This window comes from Mesoplodon mirus (assembly GCF_964341445.2).
Source record: "Mesoplodon mirus genome assembly, chromosome: 7".
Classification (NCBI taxonomy): Eukaryota; Metazoa; Chordata; class Mammalia; order Artiodactyla; family Ziphiidae; genus Mesoplodon; species Mesoplodon mirus.
This window is the reverse complement of record NC_138983.1, coordinates 114677304-114704146: the sequence shown is the minus strand read 5'-3', so window position 1 is coordinate 114704146 and position 26843 is coordinate 114677304. Positions and strand designations below refer to the sequence as shown.

Here is a 26843-nt window from a genome sequence, read left to right as displayed (position 1 = left end):
AATGCAATCCTTATCAAATTACCAATGGCATTTTTTACAGAACTAGAACAAAAACTCTTAAAATTTGTATGGAGACACGAAAGACCCGAATAGCCAAAGTGGTCTTGATGGAAAAAAACAGACCTGGAGGAATCAGACTCCCTGACTTCATACTATACTACAAACCTACAGTAATCAAGACAGTATGGTACTGGCACAAAAACAGAAATATAGATCAATGGAACAGGATAGAAAGCTCAGAGATAAACCCATGCACCTATGGTCAACTAATCTATGACAAAAGAGGTAAGGATATAAAATGGAGACAAGACAGTGTCTTCAATAATTGGTGCTGGGAAAACTGGACAGCTACATATAAAAGAATGAAATTAGAATACTCCCTAACAGGGACTCCTGGGAAGATGGTGGAAGAGTAAGACGAGGAGATCACCTTCCTCCCCACAGATACACCAGAAATTCATCTACACATGGAACAACTACTACAGAACACCTACTGAACGCTGACAGAAGACCTCAGACCTCCCAAAAGGCAAGTAACTCCCCACGTACCTGGGTAGGGCAAAAGAAAAAAGAATAAACAGAGACAAAAGCATAGGGACGGGACATGACCTGTGGGAAGGAGCTGTGAAGGAGGAAAGGTTTCCACACACTAGGAAGCCCCTTCGCGGGCAGAAACTGCGGGTGACAGAGGGGGGAAGATTCAGGGCTGCGGAGGAGAGCACAGCAACAGGGGTGAGGAGGGCAAAGCGGAGAGATTTCCGCACAGAGGATCGGTGCTGATTGGCACTCACCAGCCCGAGAGGCTTGTCTGCTCACCCGCCGGGGAGGGCAGGGCTGGGAGCTGAGGCTCAGGCTTCCTTCGGAGCGCAGGGAGAGGACTGGGGTTGGCGGCGTGAACACAGCCTGCAGGGGGTTAATGCACTACAGCTAGCCAAGAGGGAGTCCGGGGAAAAGTCTGGACCTGCCAAAGAGGCAAGAGACTTTTTCTTCCCTCTTTGTTTCCTGGTGCATGAGGAGAGGGGATTAAGAGCACTGCTTTAAGGAGCTCCAGAGACTGGTGTGAGTCGTGGCTAACAGCGCAGACCACAGAGACGGGCATGAGGCGCTATGGCTGCTGTTGCCACCACCAAGAAGCCTCTGTGTGAGCCAGGTCACTATACACACCTCCCTTCCAGGGAGACTGTGCAGCCCGGCACTGCCAGGGTCCCGGGATCCAGGGACACCTTCCTGGGAGAACGCACGGTGGGCCTCAGACTGGTGAAACGTCACGCCGGCCTCTGCCGCCACAGGCTTGACCAGTATCCGCACCCATCCCTCCCCCAGGGCTGAATGAGCCAGAGACCACGAGTCAGTTGCTCCTTTAACCCTGTGTCCTGTGTGAGCGAAGAACCGACACCCTCTGGCGACCTACACTCAGAGGCAGGGCCAAATCCAAAGCTGAGCCACGGGAGCTGTGCAAACAAAGAAGAGAAAGGGAAATCTCTCCTAGCAGCCTCAGGAGCAGCTGATTAATTCTCCACAATCAAGTTGATGTACCCTGCATCTGTGGAATACCTGAATAGACAACGAATCATCCCAAATTGAGGAGGTGGACTTTGAGAGCAAGATTTATTAGTTTTTCCCCTTCTTCTCTTTATGTGAGTGTGTATGTGTATGCTTCTGTGTGAGAGTTTGTCTGTATAGCTTTGCTTTCGCCATTTGTCCTAGGGTTCTATCCGTCCATTATTTTGTATTGTTTTGTTTTGTTTTATTACTTTATAAAAATTTTTTTCTTAATAATTATTTTTATTTTAATAACTTTATTTTATTTTATCTTACTTTATTTTGTTTTATATTACTTTCTTTCTTTCTTTCTTTCTTTCTTTCTTTCTTTCTTTCTTTCTACTTTTTCTCCCTTTTATTCTGAGCCATGTGGATAAAAGGCTCTTGTTGCTGCAGCCAGGAGTCAGTGCTGTGCCTCTGAGGTGGGAGAGCCAACTTCAGGACACTGGTCCACAAGAGATGTCCCACCTCCACATAATATCAAATGGGGAAAATCTCCCAGAGATCTCCACCTCAACACCAATACCCAGCTTCACTCAATGACAAACAAGCTACAGTGCTGGACACCCTGTGCCAAACAACTAACAAGAGAGGAACACAACCTCACCCATTAGCAGAGAGGCTGCCTAAGAGCATAATAAGTCCACAGAGACCCCAAAACAAACCACCAGACGTTGACCTGCCCACCAGAAAGACAAGATCCAGCCTAATCCACCAAAACACAGGCACTTGTCCTCTCCAGCAGGAAGCCTACACAACCCACTGAACAAACTTTAGCCACTGGGGACAGACACCAAAAACAGCAGGAACTACGAACCTGCAGCCTATAAAAAGGAGACCCAAAACATAGTAAGATAAGCAAAATGAGAAGACAGAAAAACACACAGCAGATGAAGGAGAAAGATAAAAATCCACCAGACCTAACAAATGAAGAGGAAATAGGCAGTCTACTTGAAAAAGAATTCAGAATAATGATAGTAAAGATGATCCAAAATATTGGAAGTAGAATAGAGAAAATGCAAGAAACATTTAACAAGGACCTAGAAAAACTAAAGATAAAACAAGCAACAATGAACAACACAATAAATGAAATTAAAAATACTCTAGATGGGATCAATAGCAGAATAACTGAGGCAGAAGAATGGATAAGTGACCTGGATGATAAAATAGTGGAAATAACTACTGCAGAACAGAATAAAGAAAAAAAAATGAAAAGAACTGAGGACAGACTCAGAGACCTCTGGGAAAACACTAAATGCACCAACATTCGAATTATAGGGGTTCCAGAAGAAGAAGAGAAAAATAAAGGGACTGAGAAAATATTTGAAGAGATTATAGTTGAAAACTTCCCTAATATGGGAAAGGAAATAGTTAATCAAGTCCAGGAGACACAGAGAGTCCCATACTGAATAACTCCAAGGAGAAACACGCCAAAACACATATTAATCAAACTGTCAAAAATTAAACACAAATAAAACACATTAAAAAGAGCAAGAGGAAAACAACAAATAACACACAAGGGAATCCCCATGGGTTAACAGCTGATCTTTCAGCAGAAACTCTGCAAGCCAGAAGGGACTGCCAGGACATATTTAAACTGATGAAGGAGAAAAATCTACAACCAAGATGGCTCTAACCAGCAAGGACCTCATTCAGATTTGATGCAGAAATTGAAAACTTTATATACAAGCAAAAGTTGAGAGAGTTCAGCACCAACAAATCAGCTTTACAACAAATGCTAAAGGATCTTCTCTAGGCAAGAAACACAAGAGAAGGAAAAGACGTACAATAACAAATGCAAAACAATTAAGAAAATGGGAATAGGAACATACATACCAATAATTACCTTATATGTAAATGGATTAAATGCTCCCACCAAAAGACACAGACTGGCTGAATGGATACAAAACAAGACCCATATATATGCAGTCTACAAGAGACCCACTTCAAACCTAGAGATATATACAGACTGAAAGTGAGGGTATGGAAAAAGATATTCCATGCAAATGGAAATCAAAAGAAAGCTGGAGTAGCAAGTCTCATATCAGGAGAAATAGACTTTAAAACAAAGGCTATTAGAAGAGACAAAAAGAACACTACATAATGATCAAGGGATTAATCTTAGAAGAAGATATAACAATTGTAAATATTTATGCACCCAGCATAGGAGCACCTCAATATATCAGGCTAATACTAACAGCCATAAAAGGGGAAGTCGACAGTAACATATTTATAGTAGGGGACTTTAACACCCAACTTTCACCAATAAACAGATCATCCAAAATGAAAATAAATAAGGAAACACAAACTTTAAATGACACATTAAACAAGGTGAACTTAATTGATATTTATAGGACATTCCATCCAAAAACAACAGAATACACATTTTTCTCAAGTGCTCATGGAACACTCTCCAGGATAGATCATATCTTGGGTCACAAATCAAGCCTTGGTAAATTTAAGAAAATTGAAATTGTATCAAGTATCTTTTCTGACCACAGTGCTATGAGATTAGATATCAATTACAGGAAAAGATCTGTAAAAAAATACAAACACATGGATGCTAAACAATACACTGTGTAATAACGAAGGGATCACTGAAGAAACCAAAGAGAAAATCAAAAAATATCTAGAAACAAATGACAATGGAGACATGACAACACAAAACCTATGGGATGCAACAAAAGCAGTTCTAAGAGGGAAGTTTATAGCAATACAATCCTGCCTTAAGAAACAGGAAATATCTCGAATAAACAACCTAACCTTGCACCTAAAGCAGTTAGAGAAAAAGGAACAACAACAACAAAAAACCCAATGTTAGCAGAAGGAAAGACATCATAAAGATCAGATCAGAAATAAATGAAAAAGAAAGGAAGGTAATGATAACAAAGATGAATAAAACTAAAATCTGGTTCTTTGAGAAGATAAACAAAATTGATAAACCATTAGCAAGACTCACCAAGAAAAAAAGGGAGAAGACTCAAATCAATAGAATTAGAAATGAAAAAGGAGAAGTAACAACTGACACTGCAGAAATACAAAAGATCATGGGAGATTACTACAAGCAACTCTATGCCAATAAAATGGACAACCTGGAAGAAATGGACAAATATTTAGAAAGGCAAAACTTGCCAAGGCTGAAACAGGAGTAAATAGAAAATATGAATAGACAAATCACAAGCACTGAAATTGAAACTGTGATTAAAAATCTTCCAAAAAACAAAAGCCCAGGACCAGATGGCTTCACAGGCGAATTCTACCAAACAATTAGAGAAGTGCTAACACCTATCCCTCTCAAACTCTTCCAAAATATAGCAGAGGAAGGAACACTCCCAAACTCATTCTACGATGCCTCCATCACCCTGATACCAAAACCAGACAAGGATGTCACAAAAAAAGAAAACTACAGGCCAATATCACTGATGAACATAGATGCAAAAATCCTCAACAAAATACTAGCAAACAGCATCCAACAGCACATTAAAAGGATCATACACCATAATCAAGCAGGGTTTATTCCAGGAATGCAAGAATTCTTTAATATATGCAAATCAATCAACATGATACACCATATTAGCAAACTGAAGGAGAAAAACCATATGATCATCTCAATAGATGCAGAGAAAGCTTTCACGAAATGCAACACCCATTAATGTAAAAACCCTCAAGCAAGTAGGCATAGAGGGAACTTAACTCAACATAATAAAGGCTATATATGACAAACCCACATCCAACATCGTCCTCAATGGTGAAAAACTGAAAGCATTCCCACTAAGATCAGGAACAAGACAAGGTTGCCCACTCTCACCACTCTTATTCAACATAGTTTTGGAAGTTTTAGCCACAGCAATCAGAGAAGAAAAGGAAATAAAAGGAATCCAAATCAGAAAGAAGAAGTAAAGCTGTCACTGTTTGCAGATGACATGATACTATACATAGAGAATCCTAAAGATGCTACCAGAAAACTACTAGAGCTAATCAATGAATTTGGTAAAGTTGCAGGATACAAAATTAATGCACAGAAATCTCTGGCATTCCTATATACTAATGATGAAAAATCTGAAAGTGAAATCAAGGAAACACTCCCATTTACCATTGCAACAAAAAGAATAAAATATCTAGGAATAAACCTACCTAAGGAGACAAAAGACCTGTATGCAGAAAATTATAAGACACTGATGAAAGAAATTAAAGATGATACAAATAGATGGAGAGATATACCATGTTCTTGGATTGGAAGAATCAACATTGTGAAAATGACTCTACTACCCAAAGCAATCTACAGATTCAATGCAATCCCTATCAAACTACCACTGGCATTTTGCACAGAACTAGAATTATGGTTTTCCATACAAATATCACAATTTGTATGGAAACACAAAAGACCCCGAATAGCCAAAGCAATCTTGAGAACACAAAATGGAGCTGGAGGAATCAGGCTCCCTGACTTCAGACTATACTACAAAGCTACAGTAATCAAGACAGTATGGTACTGGCACAAAAACAGAAATATAGATCAATGGAACAGGATAGAAAGCCCAGAGAAAAACCCATGCACATATGGTCACCTTATCTTTGATAAAGGAGGCAAGAATATACAGTGGAGAAAAGACAGCCTCTCCAATAATTGGTGCTTGGAAAACAAGACAGGTATATGTAAAAGTATGAGATTAGAACACTCCCTAACACCATACACAAAAATAAGCTCAAAATGGATTAAAGACGTAAATGTAAGGCCAGAAACTATCAAACTCTTAGAGGAAAACACTCTATGACATAAATCACAGCAAGATCCTTTTTGACCCACTTCCTAGAGAAATGGAAATAAAACCTAAAATAAACAAATGGGACCTAATGAAACTTCAAAGTTTTTGCATAGCAAAGGAAACCATAAACAAGACCAAAAGACAACTCTTAGATGGGAGAAAATATTTTCCAATGAAGCAACTGACAAAGGATGAATCTCTAAAATTTACAACAGCTCATGTGGCTCAATAACAAAAAAACAAACAACAAAATCCAAAAATGTGCAGAAGACCTAAATAGACATTTCTCCAAAGAAGATATACAGATTGTCAACAAACACATGAAAGAATGCTCAACATCATTAATCATTAGAGAAATGCAAATCAAAACTACAATGAGATATCAATTCACACCACTCAGAATGGCCATAATCAAAAATTCTAGAAACAATAAATGTTGGAAAGGGTGTGGAGAAAAGGTAACACTCTTGCACTGCTGCTGGGAATGTGAATTGGTACAGCCACTATGGAGAACAGTATGGAGGTTCCTTAAAAAACAACAAATAGAACTACCATATGACCCAGCAATCCCACTACTGGGCATATACCCTGAGAAAACCATAATTCAAAAAGAGTCATGTACCAAAATGTTCACTGCAGCTCTATTTTCAATAGCCAGGAGATGGAAACAACCTAAGTGTCCATCATTGGATGATTGGATAAAGAAGACGTGGCACACATATACAATGGAATATTACTCAGCCGTAAAAAGAAACGAAATTGAGTTATTTGTAGTGAGGTGGATGGACCTAGAGTTTGTCATACAGAGTGAAGTAAGTCAGAAAGAGAAAGACAAATACCATATGCTAACACATATATATGGAATCTAAGAAAAAAAGAAAACGTCATGAAGAACCTAGGAGTAAGATGGTAATAAAGACACAGACCTACTAGAGAATGGACTTGAGGATATGGGGAGGGGGAAGTGTAAGCTGTGACAAGGTGAGAGAGTGGCATGGACATATATACACTACCAAACGTAAAATAGATAGCTAGTGAGAAGCAGCCGCATAGAAGAGGGAGATCAGCTCGGTGCTTTGTGACCACCTGGTTTTGAGGGATAGGGAGGGTAGGAGAGAGGGAGTCACAAGAGGGAGGAGATATGGGAACATATTTATATGTATAACTGATTCACTTTGTTATAAAGCAGAAACTAAGACACCATTGTAAAGCAATTATACTCCAATAAAGAAGTAAGTAAATAAATAATTAATTAAAAAAAGAATACTCCCAGCACCATACACAAAAATAAACTCAAAGTGGATTAGAGACCTAATTGTAAGATCAGACACTATAAGAGTCTTAGAGGACATCTTAGGAAGAACACTCTTTGACATAAATCACAGCAAGATCTTTTTTGATCCATTTCCTAGAGTAATGGAAATGAAAACATAAATGAACAAATGGGATGTAATGAAACTTAAAAGCTTTTGCATAGCAAAGGAAAGTACAAGCAAGACGAAAAGACAGCCCTCAGAATGGGAGAAATACTTGCAAATGAATCAATGGACAAAGGATTAATCTTTAAAATATATAAACAGCTCATGCAGCTCAATATTAAAAAAACAAACAACCCAATCCAAAAATGGGCAGAAGACCTAAATAAATTTTTCTCCAAAGAATACACATAGATGGCCAAGAGACACATGAAAAACTGCTCAAAATCACTAATTATTATAGTAATGCAAATCAAAACTACACTGTGGTATCACCTCACACTGGTTAAAATGGGCATCATCAGAAAATCTACAAACATTAAATTCTGGAGAGGGTGTGGAGAAAAGGGAACCCCCTTGCACTGTTGATGGGAATGTAAATTGATACTGCCACTATGGAGAACTGTATGGAGGTTACTTAAAAAAACTAAAAGTAGAAATACTATATGACCCAGCAATCCCACTACTGGGCATATACCCAGAGAAAACCATAATTCAAAAAGACACACACACTCCAATGTTCATTGTAGAACTATTTACAATAGCCAGGACATGGAAGCAACCTAAATGCACATTGACAGATGAATGGATAAAGATGATATAGTACATGTATACAATGGAATATTACTCAGCCAGAAAAAGGAACAAAATTGGTTCATTTGTAGAGATGTGGATGGATCTAGAGACTGTCATACAGAGTGAAGTAAGTCAGAAAGAGAAAAACAAATATTGTATATTAACACATATATGTGGAACCTAGAAAAATGGTACAGATGAACCAGTTTGCAGGGTAGAAATTGAGACACAGATGTAGAGAACAACTGTATGGAAATCGAGGGTGGAAGTGGGGGTGGGTGGGTGGTGGTTGTGGTGTGATGAATTGGGAGATTGGGATTGACATATATACACTAATATGTATAAAATGGATAACTAATAAGAATCTGCTGTATAAAAAAATGAAATAAAATTCAAAAATAAATAAATAAATACATAAATATAAAAATAAAAAAAAGAAAAATAGTGGTGAGAGAAGACATCCCCATCTTAAATGAAAAGCTTTCAGCTTTTCAACATTAGATATGATGTTAGAGGTGGGCTTGTCATACATGGCCTTTTTTTATAGTGCAGTATGTTCCTTCTATACTCAGGTTCTTGAGATTTTCTTATCATGAAATAATGTGAATTATGTCAAATGCTTTTTCTGCCTCTATTGAGATGATCATATGATTTGTATTCTTTTCGAAATGTGGTGCCATCACATTGGTCACTTCGCCGATATCAAACCATCCTTGCATCTCTGGGCAAATCCCTCTTGATCTTGATATGATCTTCATTCAATCCTTTTAATGTACTCTTTAATTTGGTTTGTTAATATTTTGTAGAGGATTTTTGCATCTATGTTCAACAATCAGTCTGAAATTTACTTTTTTTGTAGTGTTGTTGTCTGGCTTTGGTATCAGTGTAATTTTGGCCTTGAAAATAAATTTGGAAGTGTTCTCTCTGCTTCTATTTATTGGAGTAATTTTAAAAGTTTTGGTAATTATTCTTGTTTAAAGGTTTGGTAGAAATTATCCATGAAGCCATATGGTCCTGGACTTTTTTGTGGGGGAGTGATTTGGTTACTGATTCAAACTCCTCTCTTGTTATTGGTTAGTTCAGATTTTCTTTTTAATTATAATTCATGCTTGATATGTTTTATGTTTCTAGGTATTTATTCATTTCCTCTTGGGTATATAATTTGTGGGTATTATTGTTCACAGTAGTTTCTTATGATCTTTAGTATTTGTGTGGTATTAGTTGCAATTGATCTTACCTTTATGATTTTTAAAATTTTCTTTTTCCTTTGTCTAAAGATTTGTCAATTTTGTTTATCTTTTCCAAAAACTACATTCATTGATATTTTCTATTGTCTTTTTAGTCTCTATTTCATTTATCTCCACTTTGATCTTTGTTATTTCTTTCCTTCACCTAAATTTGAGTTTAGTTTGTTCTCATTTTTCTAGTCCTTGAGGTAAAAAGTTCTTTAGTTAATTTCTCTATTTTTATTTAATCTTGGCATCTATTTCTATAAACTTTCCTTTTAGAACTGCTTTAGGTGTATTCCATATGTTCTGGTATGGTATGTTTCCATTTCCAATTGCATTTGTCTCAAGGTACATTTTTATTTCACTCTTGATTTCTTCTTTGACCCAGTGGTTGTCAGGAACATTTGGCTAATCTCCACATATTTGTAGATTTTCCAGTTCTTTTTTTAATTAATTTCTAATTTCACACCACTGTGGTCATGTGGATGCATGCCCCATTGGCTTTTGGACCTAGGTGCTTTTGAGGGGCTATCTCTTGAGTGGCAGCCTTAAAAACTGAGGTGCTAAACATGTGGTCCAAATCCTTTGCTCTTCATGTAGAAGCTGAGGGTTGAGGATTCCCTTCTGATTGTATGGCACTATGCTGGGAGTAGTGTTTATGGAAAGAGTGTGCCGCACACTTTCCCACCCATTTCTGTGTGGGTGTTTTCTCAGCTGTCTGATGTGTAGGAGTCACTCAGCTAGTTTCTTGATTTTTCTCAGAGGAATTGCTCTGTATGTGTGTCTGTGGGAGAAAGGGAGTTCAAGAGCTTCCCTTATTTCCATCGTAATCCCTCCAACTAAATCAGTCTTTTCTACTTCATATGTTGTTACTTAGTCATTATACAGATAATTTGAATGTGATGCCATCTACTAGGGCTGTTTAATACAGGCTGTTATACCCATTAGGATATTATAACTACTAATTCTTTTAATTTTGTATGGTTTGTCAATGTCAGCAATTCCATTCTGGCATGATAATCTGTAACATATTGTCTTTTTTTTCCCTTCTGAATTCTATTGTTTGGAAAGAATAGATGGTATTAAAACCTTCTATTTGCTAGAGTCTCCTTGTCTAATGTCATTGTGACATTATAAGTCTTTTTTTCTTATGGTGATTAATATCAGGATATATTTGCTTTAAGATTTTTAGTTTTATAAAGTATGTTAAAATATCCAGACTACAGGCCTACTAAAAGCAATGGAAAAAAATAAGTAAAAATTTCTCAGTATTTTCATGATAATATTAAGTAACAAAATTATACTTTATTCAAGAAACTCAATACAATAAGACTTTACAGTTTACATTTTAATATCTCAACTCCATAGTGAAACCTAGTTCATTAAAGACTTAAAATTCCTGTCTCAAAGTGTGATGGCCTACTTGTCACATGAAAAGAGTGGATGTATATGAATCTGTTTTGCAACCTTGTTCTTTCCCTGCTTTGAGTGCAAGACCCTCACCAAAGAAATATGTGGTGGGAAAAGAGAAAAAAGAGAACACATTCTTAACTTCTCTAGGATAAACCACTTTTGAGATCAAGCCCTTAGGGCAGATCTGATACTGCCCTGTTTATCAGGGTACTCTGATAAATCAAGGAGACTGGCCCTCTGCATGGTCATTTTCCCCCCACACTTGCAAAGTTAACAAGAAATACTTGAGACTTGCCAAGAAATCTAAAAGGACTTGACTTACACCTTTAAGAATTTTATACTAATGCCTGTATTTTGTACAATAAACATCTATATATATGTGAAATTTGACACTATTAAAATAATTTGGATTACTCCCAACAAAAGACTTTCTTAAATAGCCATTTCAAACTTGTTTTTCATAAAATTAAAAAAACATGGGTCATCAGTTTTAATCATTCTTGTAATACCCCTAAGTATTGGCAATCTTCATCCATAAAGTAGCACATTTATCATTCACACAGACAAAAGGCCATTATCTAATTTGTCAAGTAATATTATAGAAAAACAAACATTACAATTAGCTTTAAAGGTAACTATGGAAGATATCAAGCTTATCTGCACCAAAATATATTGAATTAGAAATATAATGATCACTGTGATTAATGAAATACAATTGTTTTTAAGGAAAATTTAACATAAATTTTTTCCACCATTTGAGCTACCACCTCCTCCCCTTTAGTGTGCATTGTGCATCTGCATTATACATTAATACATTAGCTAGATCCTCTTAGAAGGCCCAGGAATGCCTACTCAGAAAAAAAATAAAAATAAAGAAAGAAAAAGAAGCAATTTCCTCCTGGCACCAGCAAGATAACTACTTAGGAGATTAGGAGATAACATTCCTTTCTCAATCCTGTAAGGGGTCACAATGACCCACTATTGCCTTGTTGGACTATGTAAACTGTCAATATGTTTCTTTGATTCATAACCCTTTATCTCAAAAACTTATGTTTTGATCTCTAAGTTGTGCAGAAAATCTCGTTGCTTTGACCTCTAATGGGCAGAACAGTCCTCAGAGCTTTCTGAAAGACTATCTAGTGGGTTATAATCCTCAGGTAGGCCTTAATAAAATTTTCCATTTCTTTCTTAGATTGACCATTAATTTTTTTGTGGACGCATAAGAGTACTATCCTATGTGTTATAAAAAGCTTAGTAAGTAACATAGTTTAATAATAGAACACTATTTCAAGGCACAATTAACATAATCTTGAATGTTTGAGCAATTCTTATGAAAAATAGAAAATAAAGAGTTCTTACCAAGTTTGCAATGATATAATGGTAGCCTTTAACATGCTTTCCAACACTCACAATCTGTGAAGATATAAGGAAATATGAGAAAACCAATTTAACTTTACTGCATGATCATATTTTTAAAAACAGAATTTTAACTATTCTAGCATAATGCCATGTGGAAACATGTTGAGAAAATGATATCGTTTTCCTTATGAATGTGATTTATCCTAATTAGAAGAAATTCATAAGCCACACTAAAAATAAAGTGGTTGAATTAAAAAAAAAAACCTTGTAATTTCAATCCCACTGTATAAATGACAAATCATTTCATTATATCTTGTTCAGAAAACTACTATGTTATAATCCCCTCAAAGAGAATGACAATGTTATGAGACAAACCAATAGTTTACATATATTTCTAAAAAAAGAATACTTTAGCATAAGAAAGAAAATTATTTTGGTTCAAAGAACTTAGATGTACTTAATTTATTGATGATTTATAAGAATTCATGATAGACTGTTAGGTGCCTCAACTGGTGAGAATCACTTTCTATGAGTGGATTGGATCATTGTCCTGAAAAGCAGGTAAGATTTTTTTAGGCAAAATCTCTGTTTTTAGATACCTCTGATACCACAGAATACTTCGGTAATTCTCACCTGCCTATGGATATAGCAATATTTTATTATGATAAAAAGAATAAGGACAAAACAACATCAAGAGACTTTTCCTTCTGCTACATTAATCTTTTTCTATGAATGTTTTTTAGGAATGTTTAGAAAATTAGAAACTAAGAAATTTTAGAAAAAAGCAATCAGATATTTTAAAACATACAACTTTATTTCTGTACTAGAAATTAAAATTCTTATTTTGTGAAGCTGAAAATGTCTTTAATTAGAGAAAGTCTAATGACAGTTACTAATGAGCAGCTTTGTAGCCTCATTGGTGTCCTCAAAGGTAACAACACAATATAAGATTTACATTTACTTTTTTTTTTTTTTTTTTTTTTTTGCGGTATGCAGGCCTCTCACTGTTGTGGCCTCTCCCGTTGCAGAGCACAGGCTCTGGACACGCAGGCTCAGTGGCCATGGCTCACGGGCCCAGCCGCTCCGCGGCATGTGGGATCTTCCCTGACCGGGGCATGAACCCGTGTCCCCTGCATCGGCAGGTGGACTCTCAACCACTGCACCACCAGGGAAGCCCTACATATACTTTTTTCATTAAAGAAAAAATTGAATTGTTTTTAGTATTTTAATATCTTCTAAAATAATTATTTGTAAATTAGTGACTTGTGTATGAAACACAGGAAAACCATTTTATTTTAATATTATTTTTTTCAAGATAGAAGCAGCTTTATTCTGAAGCTTGCACAGCTTTGTACAATTAAAGCATTGGTGATATCCAGTATTTTAAAAATTGCTGTATGAGTATTACATGTTTAATTAATAAAACAATTCAATTTAATGAAATGTTTAGATAATCCCAGAAATGTTTCAACAGAACTTCAGTCAGAGACATTCACTGTGAGAATTACTGCTAGTAAGTACCAGCTTATTCCAAACAATATTTGTGAACTAGGGAGCTACAATAGGGTTCTCATTTCCATTCTTATTCATGTCCCATAACCACACTTTCATGCAGGTGCAAATTGTATTCCTGAGAGGTTGGGGTTAATTTGTGCAATATTGACACCTTGCAAGCTGCCCAGCACCAGAAACAACCTATCTTATTTATAGCTGAAAAGGAAAACAGCTGGAGGCCAACAGGTGCACTAACTGTCACTGTTTACATTCTACTCCACTCCTTGGTTAGTTTTTAACCAGAGCCAAGTTGGACTTATGTTAATTCCCCCCTGTTTTATATGTTCACCTGTTCTTCCCCTTCTATCAATCTATTTTTCCCAAAGAGTCCAATCCAGTTTTTTTTTTAAATTTTTATTGGAGTATAGTTGATTTAAAATGTTGTGTTAATTTCTGTTGTACAGCAAAGGGAATCAGTTATACATATACATGTATCCACTCATTTTTAGATTCTTTTCCCAGATAGGTCATTACAGAGTACTGAGAAGAATTCCCTGTGCTATACAGTAAGCCCATATTACTTATCTTTTATATATAGTAGTGTGTATATGTCATTCCCAATCTCCCAATTTGTCCCTCTCCCCTTTTCCTCCCAGTAACCCTAAGTTTGTTTTTTTGATTGGGTTGTTCATTATTTTGATATTGAGCTGCATGACCTGTTTGTATATTTTGGAGTTTAATCCCTTGTCAATTGCTTCATTTGAAAATATTTTCTCCCATTTTGTGGGTTGACTTTCATTTTGTTTATGGTTTCTTTTGCTGTGCAAAAGATTTAAGTTTAATTAGGTCCCATTTGTTTATTTTTGTTTTTATTTTTATTACTGTAGGAGGTGGATCAAAAAGATCTTGCTGTGATTTATGTCAGAGAGTGTTCTATGTTTTCCTGCAAGAGTTTTATAGTATCCAGACTTACAATTAGGCCTTTAATCTGTTTTGAGTTGATTTTCTTGTATGGTGTTAGGGAGTGTTCTAATTTCATTCTTTTACGTGTGGCTGTCCAGTTTTCCTAGCACCAGTTACTGAAGAGACTGTCTTTTCTCCATTGTGTATTCTTGCTTCCTTTGTCATAGATTAGTTGATCATAAGTGCATGGGTTCATCTCTGGACTTTCTATCTTGTTCCATTGATCTATATTTCTGTTTTTGGACCAGTACCATACTGTCTTGATTACGGTAGCTTTCTAGTATAGTCCGAAGTCTAGGAGTCTGATTCCTCCAGCTCTGTTTTTTTTTTTTTTTTTCCTATTCAGGGTCTTTTGTGTTTCCATACAAATTGTAAAATTTTTTGTTCTAGTTCTGTGAAAAATGCCATTGGTAATTTGATAGGGATTGCATTGAATCTGTAGATTGCTTTCGGTAGTATAGTTACTTTGATAATAATAATTCTTCCAATCCAAGAACATGGTATATCTCTCCATCTGATCTGCTTGTGTCATCTTCGATTTCATTCATCGTTATCTTATTGTTTTGTGAGTATAGTTCTTTTCCCTCCTTAGGTGGGTTTATACCTAAGTATTTTATTCACTTTGATGCAAGGATAAATAGGATTGCTTCCTTAATTTCTGTTTCTGATCTTTCATTGTTAGTGTATAGGAATGCAAGAGATTTCTGCATATTAATTTTATATCCTGCAACTTTACCAAATTCATTGATGAGTTCTAGTAGTCTTCTGGTGGCATGTTTAGGGTTTTCTATGTACAGTATCAGGTCATCTGCAAACAGTGATTTTACTGTTTTCTTTTACTTTTCTTTTTCTTTTCCAATTTGGACTGCTTTTCTTTTTATTCTCTGGTTGTCATGGCTAAAACTTCCAAAACTATGTTGAATAATAGTGGTGGGAGTGGGCACCCTTGTATTGTTCCTGATCTTAGAGGAAATGCTTTCAGTTTTTCACCATTGAGAATGATGTTGGCTATGGGTTTGTTGTATATAGCCTTTATTATGTTAGGTAAGCTCCCTCTATGCCCACTTTCTGGGGAGATTTTATCATAAATGTGTATTGAATTTTGTCAAAAGCTTCTGCTGCATCTATTGAGATGATCATATGGTTTTTATTCTTCAATTTGTTAATATGGTTTATCACATTGATTGATTTGCATGTATTGAAAAACCTTTATCTCCCTGGGATAAATCCCACTTGATCACAGTGTATGATCCTTTTAATGTGTTGTGGATTCTGTTTGATAGTATTTTGTTCAGGAGCTTTGTGTCTATGTTAATCAGTGATATTGGCCTGCAACTTTCTTTTTTTTGTGATATCTTTGTCTGGTTTTGGTATCAGGGTGATGGTAGCCTTGTAGAATGAGCTTGGGGCTGTTCCTCTCTCTGTAATTTTTTGGAAGAGTTTGAGAAGGATAGGTGTTAACTCTTCTCTAAATCCTTGGTATAATTCACCTTTGAAACCATCTGGTCCTGGACTTTTGTTGTTGGAAGATTTTTAATCACAGTTTCAATTTCATTACTTGTGACTTGTTTGTTCATATTTTCTATTCTTCCTGATTCAGTCTTAGAAGGTTGTATCTTTCTAAGAATTTGTCCATTTCTTCCAGGTTGTCTATTTTATTGGCATAGAGTTGCTTGTAGTAGTCTCTTATGATCCTTTGTATTTCTGCAGTGTCAGTTGTAACTTCTCCTTTTTCTTTTCTAGTTTTCTTGATTTGAGTCTTCTCCCTTTTATTCCTGATGAGTCTGGCTAAAAGTTTCTTGATTTTGTTTATCTTCTCAAAGAACCAGCTTTTAGTTTCATTGATCTTTGGTATTGTTTTCTTCATTTCTATTTCATTTATTTCTGTTCTGATCTTTATGATTTCTTTCTTTCTACTGACTCTGGGTTTTGTTTGTACTTCTTGCTCTAGTTGATTTAGGTGTAAAGTTAGGTTGTTTATTTGAGATTTTTCTGAGGTAAGATTCTAGTGGTATAACCTTCCATCTTAGAACTGCTTTTGCTGCATCACATAGGTTTTAGATTGCCGTGTCCCTAGGTATTTTTTTTTTCATCTTTGATTTCTTCAGTGATCCACTGGTTGTTTATTAACATATTATTTAGCTTCCATGTGTTTGTGTTTTTTACATTTTTGTCCTGTAATTAATTTCTAATCTCATAGGGTTGTCAGAAAATATGCTTGATATTATTTCAATTTTCTTAAACTTACCAAGGTTTGATATGAGACCCAAGATGTGATCTATCCATGAGAATGTTCCATGCACATTTGAGAAGAAAGCATATTCTGTTGCTTTCTGATGGAATGTTCTATAAATATCAAAGTCTATCTGGTCTAATGTGTCATTTAAGACTTTTGTTTCCTTACTGATATTCTGTCTGGATGATCTGTTCATTGAGGAGAGTGGTGTATTAAAGTCCCCCACTATTATTGTGTTTCTGTCAATTTCTCCTTTTATGGCTGTTAGCATTTGCCTTTTATATAAAGGTGCTCTTATGTTGGGTGCATATATATTTACAATTGTTATATCTTCTTCTTGTATTGATCACTTGATCATTATGTAGTGTCCTTCCTTGTCTCTTGTAACAGTCTTTAAATCTATTTTATCTCATATGAGTATTGCTACTCCAGCTTTCTTTTGATTTCCATGTGCATGGAATACCTTTTTCCAACCCCTCAGTTTCAGTCTGTATGCACCCCTAGGTCTGAAGTGGGTCTCCTGTAGACTGCATATGTATGGGTCTTGTGTGTGTTTTTTTTTTTTTGTAGTATAATTGCTTTACAATGTTGTGTTAGTTTCTGCTGTACAACATTGTGAATCAGCTATATGTATACATATATTCCCTCACTCTTCGACCTCCTTCCCACCCCCCATCCCACCTATGTAGGTCATCACCAAGCTGAGTTCCCTGTGCCATACAGCAGGTTCCTATGGGTCTTGTTTTTGTATGCATTCAGCCAATCTATATCATTTGGTTGAAGCACCTAATACATTAACATTTAGGGTAATTATCAATATATATGTATCAATATGTATGCTCCTATTACCATTTTCTTCATTGTTTGGATTTGTTTTTGTCCCTCCATGCCTCTTTTGCTCTCTTCTCTTGTGGTTTGATCACCATCATAAGTGCTGTGTTTGGGTTGCTTTTTCCTTTTTTTATGTGTACCTATTGTACTTTTCTGGTTTCCATTTCCCATTTGGTTTTGATAAAGTAGTCTCTCTCTCTCTCTCTCTCTCTCTCTCTCTCTCTCTATATATATATATATATATATATATATATATATATATACACACACACACACACACAAGGTTGTTTTAGGTTGCTGTTCTCTTAATTTCAAATGCATTCCCATTTCCTGCATTTGTACCCTCCTCTTCTTATGGTTGCTTGTTTTAATATCTTATTTGTGTATGGATGATTTCCTACTTTTACTGTATGTTTTCCTTTACCAGTGAGCTTTCCCATTTGTAATTTTCTTGTTTCTCATTGTGGCCTCTTTCCCCCCCCGAATAGAGAGATTCCTTTAGGATTTGTTGTAAAGCTGTTCTGGTGCTGCTGAATTCTCTTAGCTTTTGCTTATCTGTAAAGCTGTTGATTTCTATGTCATATCTGAATGAGCACCTTTCTGGGTAGAGTATTCTTTGTTGTTGGTTTTTCCCTTTCATCACTTTAAATATATCCTGCTACTCTCCTCTGGCTGTAGAGTTTCTGCTGAAAAATCAGCTGATAATGATATGGGAATTCCCTTGTATGTTATTTATTGCTTTACCCTTGTTGCTTTTAATATTTTTTCTTTGTATTTAATTTGTGTTAGTTTGATTAATATGTCTTGGCATGTCCCTCCTTGAGTTTAGCCTGTGTGGGACTCTCTGTGCTTCCTTGAGTTGGGTGACTATTTCCTTTCCCATGTTAGGGAAGTTTTGGACTATAATCTCTTCAAATATGTTTTTAGGCCCTTTCTCTTTCTCTCTTTTTTCTGGGAACCATAAAATGCAAATGTTTGTGTGTTTAATGTTGTCCCAGTGGTCTCTGAGACTGTCCTCCTTTCTTTTTATTCTTTTTTCTTTATTCTGTTCCACAGCAGTGATTTCCACCACTCTGTCTTCCAGCTCATTTATTCATTTTCTGCCTCAGTTATTCTGCTATTGATTCCTTTAGTGTATTTTTCCTTTTGGTTGTTCTGTTGTTCATTTCTGTTTGTCTGTTTCTTAAATCTTCTTTTTTGTTGTTGTTGTTAATCATTTCTTGTATCTATTTAATCTGTGCTTCCATTCTTTTCCTGAGATCTTGGGTCATCTTTACCATCATTACTCTGAATTATTTTTCTAGTAGATTGCCTATCTCCTCTTCATTTAGTTTTTCTTGTAGGTTTTTATCTTGCCCCTTCCTCTGCAACATATTTATCTGTCATTTCATTTTGTCTGCCTTACTATGTTTGTGATCTCCTTTCTGCAGGTCACAGGGTGTTAGTTCCTCTTGCTTCTGGTGTCTGCCCCCTGGTTTGTGAATTTGGTCCTGGGGCTTGTGCAGGCTTTCTGATAGGGGGGGACTGATGCCTTCCCTCTGGTGGGTGGAGTTGTGTCTTGTCCTTTTGGTGGACAGGGCCATGTCAAGTGGTGTATTTTGGGGTGTCTGTCAACTCAGTATGACTTTAGCCAGCCTGTCTGCTGATGGGTGGGGCTGTTTTCCTATCTTGTTGGTTGTTTGGCCTGAGGCATTCCAGCACTGGAGCCTGCAGGCTTTTGGGTGGGGTCAGGTCTTGGTGTCAAATGAGGGCCTCTTGGAGATCTCACACAGATTAATATTCCCTGGAGCCTCTGATACCAGTGTCCTTGCCCCATGGTGAACTACAGCCAACCCCCGCCCTCCCAGGAGACACTTCAAGACCCCTGGGTAGGTATAACCCAGGTTCCTATGGAGGTACTGCTTTATGCTCAGTCCCAGTGCATGTGAGACCCTGTGTGCACCCTCCAAGAGTGGAGTATCTGTTTCCCTCAGCCCTGTGGAACTCCTGTCCTCAAGTCCTGCTGACCTTCAAGGTTAAATGCTCTGGGGGGTTCTTCTTCCTGATGCCAGACGTTCAGACTGTCTTGGAGGGTTATTTTTATATGGGAACATCCCTATATAACCTCCACAGGTTTAATTTTTTTTGCATGTGTGTGAGGGCTGTTTTTAGTATCGATGTCTGCCACCTCTTTCCTCAGTGTATGCTGGTCATTATCCCCTTGATAGGGTGTTTGAGTGGTTTTGTGGTGACCAGGCCTGCCCTGGATAATAAGCCGGGTCTCCCCTTTACTCTGTGGTTGTCAATTCCTGTCAAGGGCAGGGTCTGCTTCCCAGTTGTTTGAATGGAGGTCCCCAGATTTGTTTCATAGCTGTTTCTGATCTACAGAGCGAGGTAGGTGAGATTGGAACACTCCCACTGGGAAAGAAGCCACTGAGTCTTCCTCCTCTGGAGAAGTTCACCTGTAAGCATGCTCCATTGTGTCACCTTTCACCCGTTGTGTGAGCTTACAAGTTATTCTGTTGTTGGCACTTCTCTTGGCCCCACCTTAACTGTGGGTATGCTGGCAATTGGCCCCTGGGTCTCTCAGGCATTGTTTTCAATAGGCCACCAACATAGATCCACTGAAGTCAGCTTCCAGGATTGCAGTAATCATAGATCTGGACCTACTGTGGGCTCTATGAGGGCAGCTCAGACTCTGGCCTGGCCCATCACTGGTGTACGTGCTCACAAAGTCCGCAGCTGCTAAAGCTAGACCTGTCTTGGCTGCAGGAGCACTCATTGACCACTCAGATATTCTGCAGTCATTGAGTTTACAAATCCAGTCTTGGGGGTGTAATTCTGTGGTTTGTGCATCTGTGAGGAGAGATTTTAGTTCTTCTTCCTTAGTTTCAGTGTCCCTGGTTTTGGTTCCACCTCTGTGTGGCAGAGCAGGATGTCAAGGGCGTAAGAGAGCTGGCCACAGGAGGGATGGGGCCTGAGGTGTGGCCAGTGGCTGCAGGTGCGAGATATCCAGTCCCAGCAGGATCCCTTCCTAGTGTGCTGGGGAGGCAGGGGCTGGAGCATGGGGAGAGAGGCTGCAATGGCAGCCCTGCCCTTTGTGCATCACACAACAATGACGCTTCACTTCTATGGAGGTCTGGGCTTCCTCCAGGAGCATTCCTGGCTGTGGAGCTCCTCTTTCGCATCCCCTCAGGCTGTCTCCTCACAACCAACAGCAGTCCTCTCCCGGGGTCTGCTCTCCAAACCCCACGTTCCAGCACCCAGGTCCTGTCTCCACTGGCAGACACGTCTCAAGCTGGGATATGCAGAGCTGTGACTTGGACCCTCTGTGTAGATCTCACTCTGTCCTGCCTGCCACAGACTGGTTGCTGCACTCTCCTCTGAGCTCCCAAAACTCCCCTTCTGTCCCAGCTGATCTCCCTGCTGGTGAGGGGCTTCCCCAGATGCAGGAACCTGTTCTCTCCTTCAGCTTCCCCACAGAGATGTGGGTCCTGTCCCGCTTCCTCTCCTCTCCTTTTTCCCTTCTTCTTTCTTTCATCTTACCTGGTTATGCAGAGATTTTTCTTGTCTTTTTAGGTGTCCAAGGTCCTCTGCTAGTGTGCAGCAGGTTCTCTGTGAGAACTGATCCATTTGTAGATGTATTCTTGATGCATTTGTGGGCAAAGTTGAACTCTACATCCTGCTACTCCTCTGACATCTTGACTCCTCAACCTTTTTATTTTAAATCCAGAATTTATAAATTGTGTTGGAAAACAGAGTTTTGCATACATAGCTTTTGGTGAAATGGAGTTTCTGTTCATCTAATCTTTTATTTTCAATTACATCTAAGACCTTTTCTTTGTATTAAAGATTCTGCAGTTTCATTACAATGAGTTTGGATTTTTACTTTTTAATTTTTGTTTACTTCGTTCAGCATTTTTGTGTTTCCTGACTATAAGAATTGTACTTCAACAATTCTGGGCAATTCTCAGCCAATATGCCATAACATATACATTCAAAGATATTTTCTATTTGCTTCTAACAGATACTACAATGTTGGTATCACTGGCCTTAGGGTCACTTTTATGATAATTTTCCACTTTCCAGATTCCCAGATCACAGCGTGTGGTATAAATTCAAACTACAATCTGCCTAATGAAGGCTGTGATGACAAATTCTCACTGAAAATATCTCCCTCCCTACACTAAGCCCAGGCCAAGAGAGAAAACACTTAAAAGTAGATTTTTTCTACTCTTCCTCTTTATTGAGATGTTTCCTTTCAATAGTCTCGCTTTATGTGGGATCTAAGATCTAACTTATTGCCTTGACTGAGCACAAAGTTCCTGTTCTTGAGTGAGCATAAAATCCCCTGTCAGGCTACCCAATCTGACAACTTCCCTCAGCACAGTCATCTTGCATTCTTGGCCCCTGAAGATTTTCTTTACTTTCTTTGAAGTTCAGCTATACATTTGTAATGTTCTACATAGTATTTCTACATGTTTTATATTGCCAGATTTATGTAGTCCATAATTTATTTAAAACTGAAATCCCCTTGACAATCTCACCATAAAGATGAGGACAAGCAATAACTAGATTGCAGTATAAAGAAAGTTTGGTAAATAAGCAGTTTAATTACTCATGTTATTGGGTAATACAAATCTGAGTGATTTAGCATGGGCTGAGCAGGCTGGAGCCCTCTTATTCTCTGGGAAGCTCAGTTACAGCTTTTGCAAAGATAATTATCAAAGATGGTTGGTACATATTTGGGAAACTGCACACTCTATTGTTGAATCTTACTAGAGATTCCTGCTATTTGGTCTCAGCTAGGATTGTTGCCACTTGGCAATCAATTATTTATCTCTTGCTGATTCACTATAACTTTTCTCTAGTGTGGCTATTTAAGCCTTTTATTCACTCTCCTTAACCCCCTTACTCCTCCTGCCTCTTCTATCTCAGCTTGCATTTTCTGTGTGGCTGTAGTCAATCACCTCTGATTTCTTTTAAATTCATTTTAAAGTATAAACACTTGTAAATGTTAAAAAGATATGGAACCAATGGAAATTCTGCACTAGGTGTCTCCATAAAGAAACCACTCTTTGTTCTAGATTGCTAGAAATAACTATAATAAACTAGAGCTTACATAATACATTTTCAAGAGGTGAGGATTTAACAAAACCACAAAGAACTGAAAGTGATATAAATCCTGGCAGAAAAGGCCTTGAACAGCTTGATATGTATCAATATTCTGGAAACTGAGAACTCAAGGGCCAGAGATCTGAAGATTTATTTACCTGGCTGGTTATGCTAGACAGAATACCATTTTTGCTGAGTCAGATCCTGGCTGGGAAAAAACAAATGTGCTAGACAAACTGTTGCAAAGGCCTCATTGCCTTTAAACACTCACCACCCTAACCTAGTGTGGCCATGGTGTAAGGTCAGATTTTGGTCCCTCTGCCAACATCCACCACTAGATGGAAATTTCTTTGTGAAAAAAACCCTAATTTATACTCTGTAGTAAATTGTCCTACACCTAGAAGGTCATTTGTCTAAGGTTTTTTTTTTTTTTTTTTTTTTAATGACTGTGTAAAACTGACAATGCCATGAGTATGGTTTTCCATAACTTTCATCATCACAACCAAAGTGAAGATTATCCCATAAAAAAACCAAATCTGAGTGACTTAATTTTGCATGCAGATCAAACATTGTGTCTCTGTATTTCTGATGTTATTCTTTTATAAAGAGGGAGAATAAACAGCTTGAGGTGAAAGATATGTATAGCTGATTCACTTTGTTATAAAGCAGAAACTAACACACCATTGTAAAGCAATTATACTCCAATAAAGATGTTAAAATAAAGAAATAAAATAAACCATTAAGAAAATACAGTTGCAAAAATTTAAAAAAAAGAAAGAAAGAAAAAGAAAAATAACATTACCTCATACAGTGTGTTTGGCCAAGTCATTAAGAGAAAACAATGCCTAGGGTGAGGACTTGGTTGCAATAATTAATTATGGCCTTTCATAGAGACAGAAAAATGTAGGAGTAGAAAATCTGCATCTCCATTCTTTTTACCTTCTTGAAAGACACAGAGGATGCAACTAGACGAAGAATAATGATCAAGTGTCTGTTTAGAGTTCTAAGTAATGGGTTAGGAAAGATTATACAAGTTACATTGATCATTCTCTTTCAAAGGAGTCCATCTTTACAGGAATAAAATACTTACAGAAAGTGACTAATTGAGTCCTTTAATTACGTTTTCTTGTTTGTTTTTTAGGAAACAAACGGCTGTCTAGAAGTATCTTTGGTGCTGGCCAAATGAGTCAGTTCTAAAATTAAGCCTATGTATATTATCATGGTAAACTCCAGATGAGATCCCAACAATTGTTTTATTAACAAATTATGACATAATTGATATTTATGAATGTGACCTCTAAATATTTATTAATTTTTTAAAATTAGGGAAAATGGATCCAGGACAGTTCTATCTTGATCCCACCTTTAGAAAAATTTAATTCAATAGCTGTTACCTATGTACAAGTTTGGGGTAAGGAGATTCAAGGACTATAAAGTAAGTCAGTGCTGCTGTTATAAGGGTGTTTACTTTCTCATAAGGGTATAAGATTTAAATAGAAATGACTGAAATGCAGAGCAGAGTAAATGGAGTGCTGTGGGTTTTAAGGAGAAGTGGTATCACTTGGTTAGGAGAATAGGTAGTTTTAAAGAGAGAACAGATAATAAGTATTGATTGAAATATAAAGAAGTTAATGAGGATATAAATGTCACAAACACTAGTTTATTAAGATCAACTCAAGACTCCCAAATGAGTGATAGTTCAGCCTTCAATCCACAATCTGATTTTATGTTAATTCTTTATATTTCAATGACTTATAAAGCACTCAGATGTCTTTCTAGATAAGAGCTTATATTACCTCAAATTATTATTATAAAGCTATGATCATTATATTGAGCACTCTTTTTAAGCAATGGCACACTCGAGTATGAATGATTTTGGTTTCCCTTTTAATTTGATTTCATACGTTAGCTGGAAATTCCTCTCCCAGGAATTGTTAATTGTTATTATGTTCCAGAGAATTCAGTGACACGGAGAAAAGAGTACAACATATTTGGTGGTGATAGGGACATGATGCTTGGTAAATGTTGGAAAAATTATCATGAAGGCAGTCACTGTCACTAATACTTTTTCTTAATAGACATTCCAATATAAGCTCTTATCTAGACATTCCAAAGTCCAAAATGTCCCCTGAACGTTGATTTTTAAGATGTTTCAAAATATATTATTATTGATAAAAACAAAAGCTTTAGTTTGTTTAGTTTACTTCAGTTCCATCAAAGTAAGACATAAGGCAAAGGACTTTTGCAAACAACCAGCAGACTTAAACTACAACTTGTAAGATAACAGCAGGCCCTCAGTATGATGCACAGATGAGGAGAGGAAAATAAGGAATCCCTGACCAAAAAGGACTAAGGTTGTTTAGTGTGAGAAGAGATTCAGGGAGAAGATAGGGAATGAGAACTCTCTTCATATATTTAAAGATAAAGAGGTGTATACACATATGCATTTTATTCTATACTTGGAAATGTTAAAAATTATAAAAGTTTCTAATTAGGACAAACTCTTTTTAGGGGAAAAGGAGGGGAAGAGAGTTGCCCATAATAAGATGGCTGCCTCTTAAAGTAGTGATCTCTTTCTCACTGGAAGTTCCTAGCAGATACTGACTGACTACAAGTAAAAGATTTTGAGTACCCTTCTTTGAGCTCTAGAATCCTGTACAAACTTAAATTCCTATGTCTGTATTGTTAGTTGGTGTAATAAACACTACTGATGCTCCACCTACGTTTTTCCTCTTACTATTTCAGTGCATACTTGCTCACCTTCTAACTGCCAGCCCCTGAATTTCCTTGACTCAGGGTCTTCTCTGATCTCTAGAGCCCACTTTGCCCTTGGTGGTGGGGAGACAAGGTTAGAAGTGCCAGGGAATTAATACCTTCCTTCTCAGCAGCCCTTATACAACAATTGACAGAAGCTGGTGCATAAATATTCTCAACTCCTTGCCTCACAAGTGAGAAGATTCTGACATGTATGTTCTACACTAGCTTCCATTAATTAGTTTACACTAATTTCAAATGAGATTAAGCCCCTGTCACTCACATGATAATCTCCTAGATAAAGGCATCTTTTATTGACTGCATTTCTCCACTCCGCTCCTAGTGTGTTCTTCCCCTCCTAAACCAACTGATTACACATACATCTTTGTCTTAAGATCTGTTTCTAGGGGAAACCAAACTAAGACAGCCTCCCAATAAAAAAACTTACCAGTGTGGTAGTGAAATCAATAATGTAAAAAACACTTACTTTTTGTTGGCAAATTGTCCCAAACTTTTCATCTCTGTAGTGTAGCACATCTACATTATATTCTGTGGCCCTAATCTGTATGTATAATCAAGGATTCAAGTTTCATAAAATACTTTTATTTAGATATCCAAAGTTTCTGAAAAAGCTTTATTCTCTTATATAGGGAAATAGGAACCAATCAGTACCTTTTTTTGTGTGTGTGGTATGCGGGCCTTTCCCTGTTGTGGCCTCTCCCATTGCGGAGCACATGCTCTGGACACGCAGGCTCAGCAGCCATGGCTCACGGGCCCAGCCGCTCCGCGGCATGTGGGATCTTCCCAGACCGGGGCACGAACCCGTGTCCCCTGCATCGGCAGGCGGACTCTCAACCACTGTGCCACCAGGGAAGCCCACCAGCCAGTACCTTTATATTCCTGACCCATGATTTCCTCCTTCATATTGTCTTATATACCTTAAGGACATCCATTCTTAGTACTGGTTTGCTTTTGTTTCTTTATTTGACTTTATTGCAAATGTTAAAAAAATTCTTCACTTTCATCCTTTCAGATCACAGATCACTTTATATACACCTCTCCCTCATTCAGGGCCCTATAAGCAGTATAATTTGAATAGGGTCATAGAACT

The 26843-nt window shown here is 37.2% G+C and overlaps 1 protein-coding gene across 3 annotated transcripts in view; it reads right to left on the bottom strand.

The window, feature by feature from the left end:
* GRIA4 (glutamate ionotropic receptor AMPA type subunit 4) overlaps positions 1-26843 on the bottom strand; it is a gene marked incomplete at its 3' end in the record, with an annotated part of 526629 nt that overhangs the window by 124516 nt on the left and 375270 nt on the right. For all 3 annotated transcript variants that reach the window (XM_082627369.1, XM_082627368.1, XM_082627370.1), the window contains exon 5: positions 12361-12414. In XM_082627369.1, coding sequence (XP_082483495.1) covers positions 12361-12414 — 54 coding nt within the window. The remainder of the gene's footprint in view (positions 1-12360; positions 12415-26843) is intronic.